The sequence below is a fragment of the Armigeres subalbatus genome, chromosome 1 (assembly GCF_024139115.2).
Source record: "Armigeres subalbatus isolate Guangzhou_Male chromosome 1, GZ_Asu_2, whole genome shotgun sequence".
Taxonomy (NCBI): domain Eukaryota; kingdom Metazoa; phylum Arthropoda; class Insecta; order Diptera; family Culicidae; genus Armigeres; species Armigeres subalbatus.
Genome location: NC_085139.1, coordinates 157,184,075 through 157,207,226, shown reverse-complemented (window position 1 = coordinate 157,207,226; position 23,152 = coordinate 157,184,075). Strand labels below are relative to the sequence as shown.

Here is a 23,152-nt window from a genome sequence, read left to right as displayed (position 1 = left end):
AGTTTAACCATCACCAGATAGTGGTCAGAGTCGATGTTAGCACCACGATATGTCCTGACGTCGATAATGTCGGAGAAGTGCCGTCCATCAATCAGAACGTGGTCGATTTGTGATTCTGTCTGCAGTGGTGACCTCCAGGTGTACCGATACGGAAGGCTGTGTTGGAAGTAGGTGCTGCGAATGGCCATATTCTTGGAGGCGGCGAAATCAATTAGTCGTAGGCCGTTTTCGTTCGTCAGCCGGTGTGCGCTGAACTTCCCAATAGTCGGTCTAAACTCCTCCTCCTGGCCTGACGTCGTGGCTTGGACAGCTATCGTACTCACGTTCCAGCTGCACGTAGAATGCGTCCTTATCATCATCAGTGCTTCCGGAGTGTGGGCTATGGACGTAGATTATGCTGAAGTTGAAGAACCGGCCTTTGATCCTCAACCTGCACATTCTCTGATTCTCTCGTTGATCGGGCACCACCCGATCACGCGCCTTTGCATGTCGCCCATCACTAGGAAAGCTGTTCCCAGCTCGTGTGTGTTGCCGCAGCTCTGGTAGATGGTATGATTACCTCTAAACGTTCGCATTTCACTCTATAATCGATTTTTTTTATAGATGTCTCGGAGACCCATGATGTTATATACCAATCGACTCAGCTCGTCAAACTGAACAAATGTCTGTCTGTCCATGTGAATGTGTGTGTTCATAGGTGTGTGTACACGAAAACCGAAAACATTAGCCACTTTTTCATATAGTAATTCTCAACCGATTTTCTGGCAACAAGTTGCATTCAACACGGGACAAACCCTAGTTGATCACTATTAAATATAATCACGATTGGTCATTGCGTTCAAAAGTCATCAAGAAAATTAGAAATACTAGAATAAGAGATCGGCAAAGACGCCATCTTGTTTCCAATCAAACCGTCAAAAGCGGTTCCAAATCGACTTGTTTACTTTTTTCACCCATAAGAGTCAAGCAAAAAGTTCAAGTGATGCCAGTATTATTTCCACGATATCACACCTTTTCATACGTTGCCATTTCGACAGTTTTTCACTCCGCCGGTCTCTGGTTATAGGGTTGCTAAAGAAAATGGTGTGTTGAACCATATACAGTTGGTGGTTGATTTGCCTTACCGCGTTTGCAACAGCCGTAATGTAGGCAATTATTTATTATTAGTATCACACTACGGCAAAACCAAGGGATTGAATTGAGAAAGGCATCGTCACCGCTAGATGGATTAATCTGGGTTTTTCAACATCAATCAAATCGATTATTCGAATCGATGTGTATGACATAAGTAAAATTGTGTGTGATTGCCATGTTATAATAACAAATTCGTTTTACATATTTACGTTTGTTGATAGGTCAAAAAAAAATTGTGCTTAAAATATAATTTTGATCACAATAACATATAGCTTGGCCTTAATCGGTAATACTCGAAATAGATGGATTTACCCCTTGTTAATTTACAATTGATTCGAATCTTGTCTAAAACACCGACATCTATGAGGGTTTTGTGACCTGCTACCCTGTATACACCCTGTATACTATAGTGTAAGCGTTCCTGAATGTTCGTGTGCGAAACGTGCGAAAGAACACATTCGATGTTTCTCTTCGACATCTGACAAACTCTTCACTCACAAGCACGAATAAAATGAAACTGTTGTTGTTCTGCTCTTTGCCTCTTGCAACTGTTTCTGTTTGCTTTTTTGTTTTGACTTCGTAACGGGTCGACGCGTAACGTCCAGTGTTGCCGAATAGTTAAAAGCTTTCGGCTCTGGTTGTCAATGGAACACGAAGTTGAAAAACATGTTGAGTTCCATTAGTAATTTGAAGTCGTTAAAGGAATGAAAGGATTTTGAATTTATATTTTAACTTACTACCTATAATACCTTGGTTAGGCCGTTACTTGACATGAGGCAACATCAATTTACACTATAGCCGATCAATGGATGCAACATGTTTACGTTTCAGTTACCAAATGCATTTTGACAATTACAGCGTAATTAAAATATCAAACAGTAACTGTTACTAAGTTACTGTTGTCAGTCATCGTCATATGCAGTAAAAAGTTAATTTGATTATGCAGCACAATTGGCGATTAAAGGTTGCATGAAGAAGAAGACGTCGAAGGATGATATTAGAAAAATATTGCATGGGGAAGCATACGGAATTTTTTAAGCTCTTCTCAAAATTCTAGAAGCCATTTAATTAAAAACGGAAAGCAGTACGGGGTTGGACTTTTCTTATACTGTGTATCAAGTATGATATCATAAAATAAAATTTGAAATCCAGAAATTGCGTTTATTATGCAGTAGAAGGATAGTCGAACCCCGTACTGCTATCCGTTTTAATTAAATTGCTCTAGAATTTTGAGAAGAGTTTAAAAAACTTCCCGTATGCTTCCCCATGCAATATTTTTCAAATGTCATCCTTCGACTTCTTCTTCTTCATGCAACCTTTAATCGTCAATAAATGCAGCTGTAATAGACGAATCCAAGTAAAAATAAGAAGAAGACACACGACGGTGTTAACTTTAACAGATCCTACAGTACAGCATAGGAAGATCATTTTAAAATGCTTATTATAAATTCTAGACAAATTGTAATTAAAATCTGATTGAAGTATGATACGGAAAAAGTTCCGAACTATATGATAGGTACATTTTTGGAAAATATTCAAAAAATTGAGATAAGCTTCCGAACATGTAATTCAGAACTTTTTCCGTATCGTACCTCAATCAGATTTTAATTACAATTTGTCTAGAATTTATAATAAGCATTTAAAAATTATCATTATATATCCTATGCTGTGCTGTAGGATCTGTCAAAGTTAACACCGTCGTGTGTCTTCTTCTTATTTTTACTTGGATTCGTCTATTGAGTTTGACTTCATTTTGTTGTTTAGCTGCACTAATGATGCAAATATCAAATGGCAATTTGAAAGGATTGCAGTTAAATGACTGGCAGATATCTATTGTAATTAAAGTAAATTCGTATAAGAGTAGAATACATAATTACCGACAAACAGTTTGTTACTGTTACTCTTGAATGAATGTTTTCTAGAAGAAGATATCTTCTGGTAACACTGGTTTGACACGCCATCACGTCGCTCGGCGGAAGCGAGGTTTGCTTGCAGCTTGTTCGTTTCATTCGGTTCAGTCGGATTTTGAACACCGAAGGAGCGTAATGGGTAGCTAGTCAGGAGAAGAGAGTGAAGCAAAACATCGGCCTTTGTCCGCTATTTTAGCGATTTGTTTTAAACACACCACCAGCGCCAGCAGCACCGTCTTTTCACCCATTTTTACCACCCAGGAGGAGTAAATTGAAAATCGCGAGTGTCTCCCTTCGTCAACGTTGCGCGCGGCCTGCTACGACGGAGCTCCGATCTCGATTTCGATGCGTTTGTGCGATTTTTTGCGGTTCTGATCGATCGGTCGGATGAGTCGTCGCGGGTGTCGTGGAAAAGTTTTTCGATGAAGAAAGAAGTTTGAAAAAGGCGAAATTTTTTCTCGGCTGTAGGAAGGAAAAGTCGCAAAAAGAGGCTAGCAGGCAGAGGAAGAAGAATAAGAAGCAGAAGTCCCTTTTTCCTCAATCGCGATCTCTATTGGCAGCAGCAGCGCGGATTGTGAAGAAAGAAGAAGCAGCAGTTTGTGCTTGTGTTGGTATAAGCGCGATCCCGTCTCAACGTTCACACTCACACAGTGGCAGCCCGTAGTTATTTGCGTGTGCGTGACGTCAGTCGGTGTTGTTGTTTTTGTGTCAAATCGGCACGATTTCTACACCGAATCGAATGAATCGGATGCAGTCATCTTGAATCCTCCCGGAGATCACGTACTCGCTCTTTTCTCAACTTACTTGGGGGAGAAAGAAGAAGGTGAAAGAGCCCTAGTTTGGTATTTTCTTCTTGCGAAAGAAATTCAAGTGGAAAATCGCGTTTCGGTGTGATTTTTCCGCTCCGGGAATCGGTGGGTGAATGGTGCATGTAAAATTCGCTTGCAAGTCCGGTTTTTCTTCGTCGGGGTAAGATCCAAAGGAAAGTGCGATTTTGAGTGGCCTTTTCCTGGTGCTGTTGTCGGATACCGTGGATCTGAAGAAAAGCACTTTCCCGAGAGTCAAAGATCTAGCGAGGAGAGCAAAAAACACGACAGCAACAATGGTGGAACGTATTGTGGAGGAAACATCTGATGCAAATCAAGGTAGGAATTATATTGTGTAAATAGGATTTTGACCCTTCTCCTAAAGCGGCGTCTCCCACTCTCTATCTCTCTCTTGCTCTGGATAACACGAGAAGCCATCCTGTTGCTGAGGGAATCCATGAAACGCGGACTTTGTTGCACGTAGGAACAGGAATTATTGTGTATTCAATTTTTGTAGGACGGCTTCTCCATACAAAGCAAAATTTTCAGGAGTTTTCTATTCACTTATACTTACTTTGCAGTTTTCCCTAAATATGCTTTGCATATTCAAAATGTTGTAACCCTGAGAATGATTCGAATGAGATTTTAGGAACATTTATTTTTTATTCAACAAAACATGACAATCTTGATAATTGGGTAGAACTAGTAATTGTTGTAATTTATTAGCTATACTATATGTTGTATGTCAATCGCACTCAAACAGTATCAAACACTACGAAGGTTAAAATTATTACACCGATCTCTAACAAATGGTGCAATTAGATACCTACCTGACTTCACTAGTGAAATGGAGGTACGTAAAACACGATTCAAGAAAAACAGAGCTTTATTTTTTTGTGTCTATAAAATTTTAATTTTACAAGAATTGTATTTAATATACAGTCGTGAACTTGGATTGTCTTTAAGTTGATATTATTCTCATCCTAAAAACCCTAGATTATTGTAAAAATACCAAGAATTAATTGTTCTTCAAGAAAGAAAGACAAGACTTTTCGAAAGTCTTTCGAAACAACTCCCCTATGTCTAAAAAGAATGAGCTTCAACAGAAAGTAACATTAATTTTCCCTATGGTGAAATTGCTGAAGTATTTTTGTTTTCCTTCCTATCGCAACTTCTGTTCGCCGCATGAAGAGACACGTAATCGTTTTGTTTATTGAGCAACCTAAAGGAACTCGCACACAGAAGCAGGGCTGTTTTTAGATTTTCCAGAACGATCGTGAGTTGTCTTTTCCTATCAGGAATGGTTATGATGCAATGACAAAAAGAAAAAAAATGATGCAACATAATGCAGGGCTGTTACAACAGTCGCGGATTTCGCGGATATGTCGCGGATTGTGAAACAAATTAATAAAATGAAAATATTTTTTTTACTTTTTTGACGTAGAATTACGTCCTTCGGTAAGATAAGGGGGCCATTCCAAAGTTTCAAATTTGGGACCACCATGAAAAGAGGTCAGGAAGTATGATACAATAACTCAGCCGTTTTCAACGGATTCCAAAGATTTTGGTATGAATCGATCAGTAAACTCTTTAAACAAATGATTCTATGCATAACTATTGAACAATTTAATTTCGCCAATCAATGTTGAAATCGCACTTTAACAGTAAATAATTTATTGTTGTATGATAAAATTTCGTATCCACTATCGCACTATACGTAATTCTACGTTCAATTTGCGGTCGTATGTTTTATACAAACCTCTACTTTTTTTTAAATTTTTTATTAACGTGATTTTTAAGTTTTAAACAAAGTTCATCACTAGTAATTTTTTTTTTCCGATTTTATCTCATTTCCTATTTTATCACCCCAAAACTCATCATGGGGTGATAAAATCGGGATATTACTGTATTGTAATTTCTGGATTTGCGGAACGCCGAATTGTGTTTGTTTAAAATATTTTTGACAGTGGTTCCCATGAATGTTGTGGCGAAAATCGCGGATTATTATTTTAATTTGTGGAACGACACTTTTGTCTATTTTGCTCACCAAGGGTGTCATTGTCCGGATCAAACGCAATGAAATTCGCACATGGGAAAGCCTTAACTGAGCCAAAGCATGCTGGATGTCACACGCAATCATGCTGGTTATCAACTCTGTCCACTCGGTTGAGCGATAGAGAGGCTCTTCATCTTTCTGACCTTCAGCTGCATACAGTTCTGCTCCATACTGATTCCCAGTACTCCAGGCTGCTTATTCCAACTATTTGCTAATCTTTTTTTGTACATACTCCAATTATAGCCATCAATCAACTACCACCATTGCTTGGTTAGATATTTTTGTCGGTTAAAAGTCTGCCTGTTAGCTTTGCTGGATGTGAACAACTAGCTAGAGCAAACTGTCGTTCGTATATCTTTTCCTGACCTCGACTTATTCGTTTGCACGGTATATATGGCACCCAATAGTGACGCGCTCCTGTACGAACAACATTTTATTTGCATCGGAAAACTGCTCGATCTGGCCGGTGATCAAGGCCTCGTTTTGATTATTGTCGATTATAATCTACCCCATTTATATTGGGTGTACGACGAAGAAATAGATTCTTTATTGCCAATAAACGCCTGTTCTGAACAAAAAACACGCTTGGTGAACCTGTTATTGGCGGTGGCCCTCATCAAATTAACGATTTCTGCAATGTAAATGGGCGACTCTTTGATCTGGCATTCGTCAACGAGAAAAAACTTTTCGAGTTACTCGAGCCACCGTTGCCATTGCTCCGTATCGATAATCGTCTCAAGCCTTTTGTGTTGACATTTGCAACCGCAGAAAGTGTAACGATGATTGGAATTCAGTAGACCCTTTAGATTTTTATTTTCGTCAGTGCTGAATGCATTAATTTCTGCCGTTCGCTGGGACGAATGTCTCTATGGGTGCAATATTGACGAGGCCGTAACAAATTTCTACCAACGAGTGTATTCCATTGTCCGAGATGTAGTCCCGATGAAACAACGATGCCTACCTATGAGGAAAAGGCAGCCTTGGTGAACAGAGAGCTACAGCATCTTCGTAACCGTTTACGTAAAGCTAAGAAGCGATATTCCCGTTCAAGGGATGGACAACGCAAAGTTAAGCTGCGTGACATAGAGAACAAATACAACTCTTTGCACGCGCAATGCTTTAGCGACTATATTCATTGCACGGAAGAAAACTTTAAACGAGATCCAACATCATTCTGGTCGTTCGCTCGACGAATTAGTTACCACAAAACTATTGCTGAAACAACGCTTGAATCAGCTAATTTGCTCTCGTCTTTCTTTCGAAGCGTGCTAAGTGATAACCGATCACCTTCGTCTGGAGAGTACTTGGCAGTTTGCCTCGATACGAATTGAGTATACCGCCTTTCAACTTTTCTCCGGAGGACGTGTCCAGCAAACTCCGTGGTATAAATGACTCCAAAGGTGCTGGACCCGACCGTCTACCCCCGCTTTTCATCAAGAACTGTGCCGATTCACTGACTTTACCTGCGACTATTCTCTTTAATCGTTCTTTGACTGAAGGTATATTTCCTACGGCATGGAAATCTGCTGACATCACTCCCGTACATAAAGCTGGCAGTTTGCACAACGTCGAAAAGTACCGTGGATCTCTATTTTAAGCTGTTTACCGAAGGTTTTTAAAAGCCTTATCCACGATGAGCTTTACCCACAAGTGCATATTATATCCGAATTTCAACATGGATTCGTGAAGAAACCAACTACCAACCTGATGACTTCATTGGTGAAATTGCTTGATAAGCAACAGCAAATCGATGCCATTTATATTAATTTTGCCAAAGCGTTTGATAGAATGTCTCACTCTTTGGCAGTATAAAAGCTGGACAAAATGGGTCTATCACCTGGTTGACGAACTGGGTGCTTCCATATCTTACGCAACATAGCGCTTGCGTACGCATTGGCGAAACTAAGTCGGACTCTTTCCCTATCACATCTGGTGTGCCTCAAGGGAGTCATCTTGGCCCACTTCTTTTTGTATTGTTTGTCAACGATCTCTGCATTGCAGATAGGGTAAATCACTACTTGGGCCTATGGACCCGGTTCCCGGCTCACTGCACAGAAAACTAATGATTTAAACTGTTTGGAAGTCGTAGGTTTATGGTTGATAATTTTTAAAAAGTCTTCCATTTATTTTTCACAATACTCAATATTTTCTATCACTTGTTTTACTCCTAATTGATTCAATTGTAGAAAATAAAAAATGTAGAATTCAAAATTTCACTCTCCGATGCCACACCACTAAGCCGGAGTGATTCTTTCCACTTTTACAAAACGGTATTATCGATTAACCACCTACCTGAAAATCGTCACAGTGCTCGATACAACCATTGCATGAAGCTGTTAATCACCACACCATAATTCTAAACACCCGCACTTCAATTATTCTTATTTGTTTGTTTCAGTAGAACTTATTTAAACATACTAGAATACATTTTAAAATGTATTCACAAACCGAACGAAAATTCACCTCGGCCCAAGAACTTCTAGCCGCGCCGTGCTGCCAAAAGGCCAGGATTATAAAAATTATCCTTCATCGTTAATAAGAAAATTGTCTAATACGTTGACGTTATCATGTTATTTATAGTTTTCTCGATTTGAAAAGGTGAAATAAATATTGTTTTAAAGTATTTGGAAGAATTTTGGATGAGTTTATTTATCTTCTCAACCAAATAAAAATGATTATGAATAATACCATCTGGCATCTTGTTGTCGTGGAACGTGCATATTTTTGTTTACATTGCATTTTCTACCGTCCCGAGAGAGAATGAGAGTAAAATGTTGAGATATTGAGTGAAATTTTGCTTAGGCCGGGAACTGGTTTTTTGTATGCCGGATTGGGAATCGCTATGACTGAAATGAGTGCTGCACCTCGTTAATTTAAATCAAATAAAAGCTTATTTGAACGATATTTAGCACGAATAGCTATTTTTTAAGCAGAAGTGAACCCCAATGCAGTATTATACAGCCTACAAATTTCAGAAAAAGTTGCTTCCTGTCATAAATATCAATTCAATAATGCAGTCGTACGCATGTTAGGCCGGGAATGGGGTAAGAAACCCTAAATCTCCAAAGCTAATGTTTGCCGATCACTTAAAATTCTTTCGTGTTGTGTCATCAGTTGCTGGGTGCTATGCTATCCAAGCCGACATTGACACATTACTGAACTGGTGTAAGTTGAACGAAATGGAAGTAAATGTCAAAAAGTGTAATGCGATTTTATTTTGTGGAACAAGAAATGCAACTGTCTTCAACTATATGATGTCGTCTGCCAGCATCGCCCGAGTCAACACTGTCAAGGATCTTGGAGTACTACTGGATGAAAAATTAAATTTTGCTCAGCACATTGCAGTAACGACTGCAAAAGCATACGCAGTGTTTGGTTTCATAAAGCGCAATACGCAGCAGTTCACCGACGTTTATAGTTTGAAGTCACTCTACTGTGCATTTGTACGGAGCATTCTTGAATATGGTGCTTGAATATCCCGTTCGTTTGCCACCATATGAGCATTGTTGCGCCTTGGTACACCTGCCAACTTTGGCTTGCAGGAAAATTCTCTTGCAGCGCTTATTCGTGTTTGACATGTTAACGTTCCGGCTAGAAATACTCGACCTGCAGAATTCCTTCGTCTTCCTGTTCATCGTACTGTTTTCGGGCAAAACAACCCTTCCAATGTTTGTTGTCGTCGTTTTAACGAAGTGTCTGCGAAATTTGATTTTAATTTTTAATAAACCCACATTTGAGTGGTCCTATATTTTTAACCGAAGGTACATCGAAATATATCATCTAAGGCTTGAAAGTTGTTTTTTTTTTAATTTCTGTTTCGAAATATCATTTGTTATTGACATATTGTCATTTGAACGACATTTTAACTCCCACGTATACATATTTACAGCAATGTCCTGTTATTTTGACGTTTTAGCGCTATATGTTCCTTACACCTTATGATTTGATATCACGCTTCTGTTTTTTTTTAAATGGATATCAATGTCATTTTATAACACTGAGCACATTACAGAAATTGAGACTGCATGGGAACTCACGGTTTGTTGCAAATCCGACGGTCCACTGCTCGCGATAGATAGATGGTCAATAGACGATGCAATCCCTCCGACTGGTTACCGTTGTGCGGGGCTTCTGTTGGCAAATCGGGGGATACTTTTATATATTTTTATTTTGACGTAAATTACCATCAAATTGCCCTTATCACCATTCAGGTGTCTTGTTGATAGTTGAATGGCAACTTGTTGTTTCAAGTTTGTTTTTTCGTGTATGTTATGTTTGTTCATGGGGAGCAGAATCGCGCAACTTCTATATTTCTCTCTGCTCCAATATGAACAATATGATGTTAGCTCCATTCGTCGCTTCGTGGACAGCACACCGTACATTGACCAATATGTTAAACATTCCGCAGACCTTTCTATCTCCCTCTGATAAGTAGCAGAGAGTTCTTCAAACTTTGTTGGGTAGGATTTTAAAACCTGTCTAGAGAATCAGTTTAGAAAAATCGACTTCTTAAAGGTTTCTAAATAGTTAACAGATTTTAAGTTATTGCTCTTCAAGATAGTCATTCACCAATTTGTGAGTTATGTGTGAACAAACGTCATCTGAGCAACTTACTTTGAACTTCGTATCGATGTCAATTCGAGCGTTAAATTTTCAAGCTGGAAGCTTCCCACTTTGGTTACACCAATAGTTTGGAGTTGCCAACTGTTTTTATAACACTAGAATCAAAGTCATGAAATTGCAGACCTCGAAATCCTTCAATTGACTATGAAATAGACGTCAAGCATTTTCGCTGAATTTGAAAGTCAGTTCGGCTCGAACATATAGTCTATTCACGAGTTTTATCATATGATTAAGTTTCGATACCTGAATCAAAAGCAACAGAATTGCAATTTTGCATTGAAGTGTGTTTCTACGGTATTTTTTTTGTCGCGGATTTCATTTTGTTAGTCACGGATTTCGCGGATTAGAATTTGGTCAGTTTGTAACAGCCCTGTATCTACAGTAGCGCTCAAAAGTCATTTGACAAAGTGTTTTTATAAAATAAATTTCCGTCGTTCTTAAATATCGGAAGAAATCATTAAGTAGAGGAAATATAAGGAAATAATAAACAGATTTATGTATTTCCTCGGCATTTCCTTTCGTGCGTACGGCAACATATGATTTTTCAGAATATCCCGATACACAAGTTTATCCATGATGCCATCGATACGCACCAATGGCCCAACGCCTTTGTTGGAGAAACAGCCCCACACCATAACGTTACCTCCACCATGTTTTATAGTCGGGACTTGGTACCGAACATCGTTTCGGCGGTTGACAGGTCTGCGAACATACTTGATTCCGTCCGAGGAAAACAAATTAAATTTGCTTTCGTCACTCCAGAGTACTTTTGACCAATCTTTCGGAGTCCAATGCTGGTGGGCTAAAGCAAATGCAACCCTAGCCTTTCTGTTTTTCGCGGAAATTAGTGGTTTTTTACTCGGTCGACGTCCATGCAATCCAGCATCAGCCAATCGACGAATACTCGGGAAGGTAACTGCGTATAAGAAGCACTACTGGTGAAATAATCGGTCGAAGATTCATAAGGCGCCAGTTATGAATTTCGATAGTCCAGTTCGCTGAGTGTATATCAAACTACTCGGACACTCTCCAGCAATTCTCGCTTAACAATTGATTAGGGCCTACAATGAAAAGTAAACAAATTCAATTTTAACACCCTTCTATAGTATCCTCTAGTAGCTACTAATAGTATAAAAATATTCCGCATCTTCAATTAAATTACTTAGAAAAAACTAATTTTTGATTGGGCCTACAACGTGTTATTTTCAAAATATGTGTAGGTCCACCCTAAAAAACGGCCAAGCCACTCGTTTTTTTCTGTCTGGGATAAGCCTTCTCCAACTTCGGGCCTATAACGGAAATTTTTCCCGAACCGTCATCGGCCCGACCTCGGAGAGAGAAAATTTCCCCTCCCGAAAAGCCTTATCCCGTGTTTACTTTCGAAAAATGCCATAAACAAAGGGTCTATGAATGACAAGCAAATGCAGAATGACTTATCAAGAAGGCCAATTCGGAGAAAAAATGAAAATAGATTTAAAATTTAATTTTAACGGTTTCGACACATTTTTGCATGTTTTCGATGCAATTAAGGTTATGGATGGATAGATAGTGTTGATTATGTGCTTTTTGGAGCTTTTGCTGCTTAAAATATCATAAACCTGGGAAATAGGAATAGAAATTCTGATGCATTGTTTTCGAACGGCATTTTCTCAATGTTTACGTTTTGGCTGTAGGCCCTTTTCAAATGTTACGCGAGAATTTGCCTATTTCATTGAAACTTAAGATTATTAACGATAAGCCATTGAAATTTTTAATTCTTGTCAAAGCCAGCAAAAATTTCATATGTAACCAATCCCGTCCATTCCTAACACGGACATCAGAATTCGGTATGTCACGGGCCTTCGGGTCCACCGCAAGATTTTCTTTGTGTATAAAAGACGCAGTGCCTGCCGTGTGCGAGTCATTACAATTTGTGACAGCAGCGCGTACTGACGTACTTTTTGCTCGCGCATTTTTCGTTTCGTTCGTTCGTTCGCTGCGTTTACTTAAGGCTCTATAAACCGTAATCAATCCGATAATGACAATGATTTTATTCAAATCTGCACTAATACTAATAAAGTTTTGAACTAAATTCAATATTTTGCGGCTATTTACGGACGTACCCTCTATCATAATATATTCATGGCATTTCCATATTAATTTTTCACTTATCAAAACTAGCAATTACTGAGGAATTGCTGGAAAAACGATGAAAACTGCCTTTTTCCTAAATCGATATTCGTTTGTTCATCGAACGCATACTAACGTTCGAACGTTCGGATCGAACACATACACACTCACTTGATTTTTCACTGGATCTTTTCTCATTGTTTCCTTGATTTTATCACTCCTAAAACATATTCACTAACTGAGTTTCACATTTTTCGTCAACCTTGACTACCAATTAATTCACTTCACGCCCAAAAACTGTTGAAAACTGCTTTGCAAAAATCGAAGTGAGAGACAAATTTGACGACCGTATTGTGAATGCAATAAAATGCGGAAGACTCAAATTCACTAGCGCAATAAGTGAAATGGTGAGTACAAAATCTACGCGATGCAACTTCATTCAATCCGAACAATACAACGTATACGCCAGCCAACACGCAAACAAAGATGTGCATACACAAGAAAATAATCATCTCTTCGCCGTTGCCAGATTTATTTATTGGAAAAAATTATTGCTGTTTGTCGGATTGAACAATAAAACCAAAAATAAATATTTAAACATGTTACGTAAGCTTCTATTACATTTCAAGTGGTGTATAAAAAAAATTAAACCGATAAATACCCATTGTTGCGATGGGTTTTCATTGGCTTGAATGAAACTCTTTTGATAGCAGTGTTTTACACACAGCTTCAAAGCTGGAATTTATTTCCAATTAGTAACTATAAAATATGATATAAAAGTAACTTACAATCTAGTTTCCAATTCAATTTGCAAGCCGCCGAATTCATCACAACTGCACTCTACATTTCCTCAGCACATTCAATTTACAGTGTTGCTAGTTTCACAAATACTATCAACTCATTTTAACACTCCCTCCCGTGAAACTAGTAACAAACAAACCTACTATGCATTCAAAATCTTTCTATTCAACATTCTGAAGAAAACATTGCGTCTATTAGTCCCTCCTGGATCGAAAACTAGTTTATCTTTTGAAAATTTCATAATTAAATTACTGTTGTTTCTTTCTTGCACCACTGCATCTAAACTGATGTACTCAACCGCGCTTCTTCGAACTACTGCTGCCGCTTCATCACATTTGTTTGGAAAATATATCACAATCGCTACACCTAACGGTTGAAATTCAATACGTTTTTGTTCCTTCCCAGTGCGCGAATGGATAATACCGGCCGTATCGGTCGGTCTCTCATCACCATGATCATTCGTATAGAAATCAATTGTCCTTGTCGATTCCATTGAACTTACTTTCGTCGAGATGTGTTTTTACGCCAAACCGTTCCAGCATCTAATGTATCGCCAGATACTGCACCCGATGGTTTCGACAGCGGCATTGTTGACACGGATGCAGTAATTGAAATTTTAGCATTCAGGCAGGAGACACTATCGAAACTATTATGTGGTTTAATTTTCTCTTCGGGGATAATTTGCTTTTTTCTACAGATGTGTCGCCTACTATATTTCATAATTACCGCCTCCCTTCGTGCACAAAATTCCGATTCAATTTACTTTGCCGCAGTCTCGTAATCATCGTCCAATTTCTGTAGTTTCCTTTCATAATCCAGCTGGATTCTTTTTTCGCGTTCGAGCTGTTCAGCCCGCCATGCCTTGTTTTGCTCTTCTAGCAACTCAAGCTTTCTTCTGAGCTCATCCATGGCGAATCCTTTCTACTAGAGTGTTAGATTCTTTGAAGTATGTTGCGATGGGTTTTCATTGGCTTGAATGAAACTCTTTTGATAGCAGTGTTTTACACACAGCTTCAAAGCTGGAATTTATTTCCAATTAGTAACTATAAAATATGATATAAAAGTAACTTACAATCTAGTTTCCAATTCAATTTGCAAGCCGCCGAATTCATCACAACTGCACTCTACATTTCCTCAGCACATTCAATTTACAGTGTTGCTAGTTTCACAAATACTATCAACTCATTTTAACACCCATATATTTGATACACCATGAACATGTCTTATGATATAAAATAAACAATTCGTCAAGTCTGGCAACATTATGCATCAGCTGACATATTTTTACCACCCCATTTCCACCCACCCCAGTTGTAAACAACATTTTATTTATCGCTGCTGCATTTTTCCGTACCATTTGCATCACTATTACAAACAAGTGATACAGTCATCAATTTTCAAAACATTGTGATGGAGTCTTGAGCCTTAACACAGCATGCAGTCGCCAGCGATAGAACTGCTGGTGGGTCTGCGAATATGCATGAAAGACGGATACAGTGGTGTCGGTTGCGATGGATGCAAGTTGTTCTTGGTACTAAACGACACGTACATTAAAACATGGTTATTAGGGTGGTTCAAAAAATCGATTTTGCTCCACAGTGCTCGTCTGATTCTTTATCATGTTCTGAGTGTCCTCTGAAAATTTGAGCTCATTTGGATTAAAACTGATTTAGTACAAGCGATTTCAAGTTTGCATGGAAATTAGTATGGGGAATTTTATTTTTTCAGTATACTGTAAATGACGCTTCCGCATTGAGCGCAGGTTAAAAGAAAACCTACATAGCTAAAAGGAATACTCAACAGCTTTCACCCAACGAAAACCGCATGTTGATTGATCGCACCAATAATTATTAATCGATTTTAATACAGGTTGCGAATCTTTAGTCATGATCGTTAAACTTCTTTGAGGGCATCACTGAAATGTGCAGTGCAACATAGTAACCTGAATTTGTGTGTGCTATCTTTCGCACCACGAGCAGCAATGTTGCCTGTTGAAGAGTTATGCAATTAGCTCAAGAAAATCATGGTATAGATTAAATTCGATTACTAATTATTGGAACGATCAATTAAGATGCGGTTTTCACTGAGTGAAAGATGTTGAGTATTCCTTTTAGCTATGTAGGTTTTCTTTTAACCTGCGCTTAATGGGGAAGCGTCATCAACAGTATAATGAAAAATTAAATTTCCTTATACTAATTTGCATGCAAACTTGAAATCACTTGTGCTAAATCAGTTTAAATCCAAATGAGCTCAAATTTTCAGAGGACACTCAGAACATGATAAAGAATCAGATGAGCACTGTGGAGCAAAATCGATTTTTTGAACCACCCTAATGGTTATACTATAACAGTTCTGATTCCCCACCAAAAAAAATCAACTACACTGATGAAAATGGATTTTGATTAAAATAATTACTTTCATTTATTCGCAGAAGGCATTATCAATTAAAGATGTACAATCAGCAATAGTGTTAATATCCATTTTAGATTAGAACATGTCGCTGTATTACATGTAAATGTTTTAAAAAAGTCCGCAAAAAATAATTTCCAGAAGAATTTTAAATTTATTTATTTATTGTCGTCAATCATGTTTGTAGACCGTTTGATACAAATTTAATCTTATAATATAGTTCTTCGTTACTTAAAATTATTGAACACTTTTATCCGATATCAAAATTATACACACCAAGCATTTACTGAGTACGCAAGTATTGTTTCAATTTAGTCTTAGAAGTAGTAAAATCAATAGCATTGCAATGTTTATTATAAGCAGCCATCATTTGATTTATGGGTCCGAATTTCGCATAGTTTGTACGATGACTACTACAGGCAAATAGAGTTCGATTTCGCAAAGGTCTTTGTGGGATATAAAAATTCAATTTAGATAATATTCTAAATTAATGATTTCGTGTGTGTTACTTCTACGTGAAGTTAAACGATTTACAATGATATGGAAATGCTAATATCATCTTCCAAACTTGGACGTACATGTTCATGATAGAATTAGAGGCGAAAGTATAGAATTGATAGTTCCGTTAGGATACGGCAGGCATGAAGAATGTTTTTATAGAAGTCGATTTGAAAGCGAGCAGAGGGCAATATTTGTGATGGCACATATCACACGACCTTCCTTCTGCCAAGCTCCCGTATGAAGGGGGAGGGAAGAATATCAGTGTGGAAGCTGATATATCTCCACTGGCAAAAGGAACTATCAATTCTATACTTTCGCCTCTAATTCTATCATGAATATGTTTGGAAGATGATATTAGCATTTCCATATCATTAGATAATATTGCCTCTGAGTCGACCTTGTTCGAGATAACATCATTAATGAAAGATACCATCGCATATTCCCGTCGTTCCTTCAATGTTTGTATACTAATTAGCAATTAGCATGCATCGTGCTTTATAAGACGGGAGTGGAAGTTGAGTCCACCCTAACTTGCGTAGTGCATATAATAAAAATTGCTTTTGTACCGACTCAATTCTTGTGTCATGCGTGACTGTGTAAGGTGACCAAACTATGCTGCAATATTCAAGTATCGATCTGACATAAGCAATATATAATGTTTTTATAGTGTATGGATCGTAGAAGTTGTAGCCAAACCTTTTTATGAATCCTAACATATTATTAGCTTTGTTTATAATAGTATTATAATGGTCAATGAACGTAAGCTTAGAGTCTATAATTATGCCAAGATCTCTAACTCGATCACATCTTGTTACCTTTTGGCTACCTAAAGTGATTGTCATATTTGGAATATTTCGTTTTCTGCTTATAATAATTAAGTTGCATTTCTTTATATTGAGCTGTAGCAAACTTTTTATACACCAGTTATGAAATATCTGGATCTGGAAATATCTTTGATCTCAATAAAAAGTTTCATATCGTCAGCGTAAGAAAGCAGCATTGGTATATCGACTCTATCGAACGCTTTACTAAAATCCGTATATAAAACTTCAACGTGATTTCCTCTGTCCATGGCTTCAAGAGAATAATTCACAAATTCCAGTAAGTTCGTAGCTGTCGACCGACCTTTAAAGAATCCGTGCTGCCTTGTAGTGATCCTATTTTATATTTGGTTGAATATTTTCTCATTGACAATTGCTTTATCTAAGCTAAGATAAACATTATCTTATTCTTTGGTTTTCATTTTCTGAGAAATTATATTATTAAACTTGACGTAGACCCGGAGTTTGGAATCAAAACATTAAATAATTTTTCGTTGGCGTATTAGCAGTACCTCCCTCGCATGTTAGCCAAAAGAAGCAAAGAAACTGGTGCTGTATTTTTTGCTAGGAAAACGGGACAGTTCCCCTAAAATAGCACATTTTGCCCAAGTCTGAAAATTTTATTAATAGAATTTTCAAACTTCAAATACTATCATCAATAAGAAATCTATAAATGCCCTACATTTGCTTGAGTAAATAAGAGTAAATAACAAGTCCTACGTCTACTCGCGGTTATGTTAAAAACATTACCCATTGCTCGTTTTTGGATCTGCTTTCGAAATCATGGTTATTATTCGATCTTGCCTCTCAGTGGTTACTTTTGGGCGACCCGATCTCGGAGAGTTTTTAACAGTGCCTGTATCAACTTTCTTTTTATTCCAAAAGCTCACAAGTTGACGAGAAATGTGGAAATCCCGTGCAACTTCAGCTTGTGATCTTCCATCGTTCAAACATTGCAGAACGCGTTCCCGGAATACGAGAGGATATTCGCTTCGTTCGGTTTGATTCATATTAGCTATTTCAAAATTCATTCAGTGATAAAACTGCGGAATATTTATTTTACAACTTACTTACCACAAATAAACACTTTGTCAAATGACTTTTGAGCCAACGAATTCCAATAAATTATTATTATAAAATCAGATACACACAAAAACTCGCAAACTTGTATGCCACATAAATGAAAAAGCAAATAATAACAAACGAACGTCAAAATAGTAAAGATTCACCGTGTTGCCATTTTTATTTTTTCAAAAAATCGATTGTCAAATGACTTTTGAGCGCTACTGTAGCTGCTGAAAAAAGGTCCCAGAAATTTATAAAAATGAATGAAAATTACCTTTTGCAACACTGATCATAGTCATATTGGTTACTATTTGCTATGAACGCTACCAACCCTGTTAAACTAGGTACTGCATAAAATAATAAACGAACATTTCGTAATTCCGATATGATGTGTTTCATCAGCTTGTAATCTGGTTGCTTCTAACTAATTTCTACTAAGCTTGGCGTGCATCATTGTCGCTCAGATAGAAACAACCCATTTTATCGCATGAAGTCCATTTGTTGATTGAGCAACCAAAGGTAAATTTTCGATGTATTTCTCGGCGTGGAAACGAGCCCATCAGCCCCCATCTGTCTACTTTGCTCGACGTTGAATCTGAATCATGGGCATTCTGGACGTTTACATTTCATCATTTAGTGACAATATGAATCATATTTTGATGCGTTCGAAATGAACAATTCGAACTAATCTTGATCGGTTAATAGAATACTTGAGTTCACATTGGTCTAGAAGTGGAATTAATGATTCAACAAAAATATCAAGATTGTCGAATGATGTGTTTCAATCTGGTAGTTTGTACTAAGTGTCACAGAGTGATTAAATTCACCGACTGCCAAAAGATAGTAATTCGCCAAATGAAATATTTTAAGGTTTTGCTCAACGAATACCATTCATTAATTGAAACGCGTTCGAATCACCCAATGAATTTGGAAGTAAATTTGAGTGTCACATAAGTTTGACATGTTTCAAACTATCGAACAAATTAAGACAACAATTGAGATAAGCTAAATTCCTGCATACACACTTCGATTAAATCGCCGAATTCGGTAAAATTTTACCGAAATCTCAACAGCAGAACTGTTCGGTAAATAATTTTACTGATTTTCGGCTATTTTGACAGTTGAACAACGGAAAAAATTACAAAAAATCTGTAAAATAATTACCGAACAGATCTGCTGTTGAGATTTCGGTAAAATTTACCGAATACTGTAAAATGAGTTAAGTGTGTAGGTTGCTGATTCCTGTACTATATAATTTATGAGAATATTAAGTTCACACCTATAAATTGAATTGGTTAAGAATATTCTGAGAAATAAAACTGTCCATCACCACGTATGCATCATTCATGCCAATCATCCGACGATAAATTTGAAATGCTAAACTATGCTTCACCTAGCAACTCTGATATCAGTTTGTTTCTCGTCTTTTCTTCTCCAGTGGGAAGTTGGTTATGTAGGCACCGACAGAAAGTATCGTACGATTGTCCTGTCTCGTTGGTAAACCGTTTTTTTGTCAATATTATTCATATCATAACAACGCCTCACACCGTGTATATTATACGAGCCTTGGTAGTGGTGTTACTTCGCTAGTGACCGTTGTGTTGTGTATTGCCGAATAGCAGATGTGCGGTGCGAGTTGATTCAACCTACACTGCTGAAGGCTGCGAATAACATTTTTTTTCTGTCACAATAAATATTCAGCGGCCGTTGCTGCGCATTCTGCCTTCGCCGCTGCATTCAGGTCCCGCCGTTCTCCAGAACCGGTTTGGTGGTTCGTCTTTTGGGACAGCGCGGGCCGCGATTGTCATCGTCGCCTTAGATGTGTTCCACAATAGCACAAAATCGAACGATGGAAATGAAAATTTGAATTTTATATTCAAAATAATAAAAAAAGAGTTGTGAGACGGCGAAATTGGTTGCATCTACGCGCTACGACGCAGTATGCTTTGACTTTCGTCGGGTTATTTTTTTTTAGCTGCACTGGAAGAGGAACTAAGCTGGGAACATGGCGTTATTTGTTTTATCATATGGCTACAAGGCTGACCGTCTGGGTGTAAAATATTTGTTGATAACAGAGTAGGAAATTAGCGAAATTAGCACACCCAACCTAAACATCGACTCCAGTCGATTTTTTTTTGTTTTCTCCACAGCAATGTGCTCTGAAAGGCTGTAAGTTCATTTTCATTCAGCACGACAGACTCATATGATGTATGTAATTGTAAACATTTATGTATGTGCGAGCTTATGTATCACTACCTCAAGTATTTTATCAATCATCGTTAAGTCCAAATTTTTTTTGTTCTTTTGTTTTGTTTAGTATATTATGTGATTGAAGGGCTCCACATTTTCTCTCTACTGACATCATATTCCGTGAAAGGGCTCACCCCTGTTAGGTGGATCATTTTCTGTTTGTTTGTTGTTTCTTATAATATCGTTTATCGGTCAGCGAACGTGTTTTGCACTGATTGACCAGGTCCAACCAGACAAATATTGTCTATAATTCAGAAAGTAAAAAACAAACAACCTTGTTGTTATTTCGCATATCTTGCTGGTATCTTTCGTGATGTACATTTATAGTGACGTCAAAGCCTATCTCTACCTCTTGGGCTATTAGAGATGGAGAGTGGTCACTGGATCATAAAAATGAGAAAAAATATAATTAAATCTTGTGTTTATTATAGAAAACTTTGTTTCTTTCAAAAACACTTAAAACAGTTAATTAAAATCAAATTTGCCTAAGTGTTGCTTAGGCTGGCAGACTGGCTGTGCGCTTTTGAAACGGTTTCGAAAATTTGTATGCTATGTTGGACGCTTTCCCGTACTGTGATGCGCTTTTCTCTTCCCGCGCTGGCTTAGCTCTTGTTGACTTTTCAACCAGGCTTCAGTTATATTTTTATGCCATCAGGATTCACTTCTTTTGCTGATATTCTCTTCATCCGCTGGTAGTTCGTTCATTTTTCAACTTAAATTTGCCTCGCATGCCTTCCCTTTGCATTGCCAACTCCTGTTTTCTTATGACGTATTCCTGTTCCTTCAATTGTTTCTTCGTTTCCAAGCCGTTGTTCTTCCAGCCTTCCATTTAAGGTCGCTCTACTTCCATTCGCTGCAGCGCTAGTTTCTTGACTCAGCTGATTTGTTATTTACACGATTCGATAGCACCAAGGTAGGAATTTCCGGAAGTTATTTTACTTATTTACTTGATTACTTACTTGACTAGGGGCCGTACACATATTACGTAAGCACTTTTGGGGGGATCGTCGTTGATCATGAAAACCTGCCTGGTGCTCGTCGAAGAAGGACTCTTCAGGCGGTTGCGATATGTTGAACATAATATGGGACATAATTGTGTACGGCGAATTGAGGAGGGTTATTCCTCGGTAATTGCCGCACTCCAGTCTGTGCGAATAAGGCCATCCTATCAGCTAGCAGGCAATTCTTCGTCTTCCCATATTTTCTGCCATAATATGGTGCAGGACTTCAAAAAGCTGCCTACTGCCATGTTTGAGAAGTTCAGCCGGGAGCTGGTCCTTCCCCGCAGCATTATTTTGTTCAGCTCTTTAAGGTCTGATGGCAGCTCTTTCGCGGTAGAGCGCTGTTTTCGAACTAAAATGTCTGTGACTGGGAATTGGGAAAGAATTTCGCTTATCCCCACTGGTAATCTCTTTGGAATTTATTAAGGAATGTTCCTACAAAATTTCGTGGACCTACTATTTTATAAAATTTAAATTAAGGTCTAAATACTGAACTATTCTATAACTGAAATTTTTGCTTCTCAGTACTTACACGTTTCCAATGATTTGAGGCATAAAGGAAACGAATTTTGTAAAACTAACAAAGTTTTGAAATTTTCCAACGATCATTTTTATGTAATAAAAAGTATATGCAACCGCATACAATTTTGAAGGAAAGTCTTTTTGCAAACCAAGTTTTTCAAATTCCTTACAAAAATTATCACTTAGGGGGAAGCAGACAGTATATTTTCTTGTGGCACACGGCAAGGAAGGAGGGGTGAGAGCGATCAATTTTGTATCCAGCGTGACACTAGAAAATAGCACATTTACGTTTGCAAACAAGAATTCACCAAATATGTATATAAATTGAAATCAAATATAGGAAAGAGGCGAGACAAATAAGACAAATAAAACAAATAAGAAAGGACAAATAATACAAATGAGACAAATTAGACGAATAAGACGAATAAGACAAAGAAGACAAATACAAACAAATACACCAAATAAAATATTCCTCCAAGAATTATTTCGGACATTCTTCCAGGAATTCCTCCGGATATTCCTCCAGAAGCTGTATTCCTCCAAGAATCCGAGAGGAAGTTCATCCAGGAATTCTTTCGAGTATTCGTCCAGGAATTCTTCCGGATATTCCTCCAGGAGTTCGACCAGATGTTCCTCCAGGAATTACCCCAGGAATTCCTCCAGGGATTCTTCCGTATATTCCTCAAGGAATTTTTCAAGATATTACTCCACAACTTTCTCTGGATATTTCTCGAGGAATTCCTCCGGATATTCCTGCAGGAGGTGCGTCAAAAATTCCTCCAGGAATTCGAGCGAATATTCATCCAGGAAAGCTTCTGGATATTCCACCAGAATTTATCCGGATATTCCTCCAGGAATTTCTCTGGACATTCCTCTGGATATTCTTCCAGGAATTCGTCCTGATATTCCTCCTGTAATTTTTTCAGATATTACTCCAGAAATATTTCCAGGAATTCCTCCTGGAATTGATCCGGATATTCCTCCAGGAATTGGTCCAGATATTCCTCTGGATGTTCCTCCGGATATTCCTCTGTATATTGCTCTGGAAATTCCTCCAGAAATTCGTCCAGATATTCCTCTCAGAATTCCTCCGGATATTCCCCCTAGAACTCCTCCGGATATTTCTCCAGGAATTTGTCAAGAT

General features: G+C 37.9%; 2 protein-coding genes across 2 annotated transcripts in view; one reads left to right on the top strand and one right to left on the bottom strand.

The window, feature by feature from the left end:
• The window catches only part of LOC134205385 (glutathione S-transferase 1-1), a 197,134-nt gene that overhangs the window by 147,180 nt on the left and 26,802 nt on the right, over positions 1–23,152 (bottom strand). The window lies entirely within an intron of this gene.
• LOC134205380 (serine/threonine-protein kinase MARK2) overlaps positions 3,140–23,152 on the top strand; it is a 91,111-nt gene continuing 71,098 nt past the window's right edge. Inside the window, exon 1 of the mRNA XM_062680604.1 lies at positions 3,140–4,189. Coding sequence (XP_062536588.1) covers positions 4,147–4,189 — 43 coding nt within the window. The 5' untranslated portion in view covers positions 3,140–4,146. The remainder of the gene's footprint in view (positions 4,190–23,152) is intronic.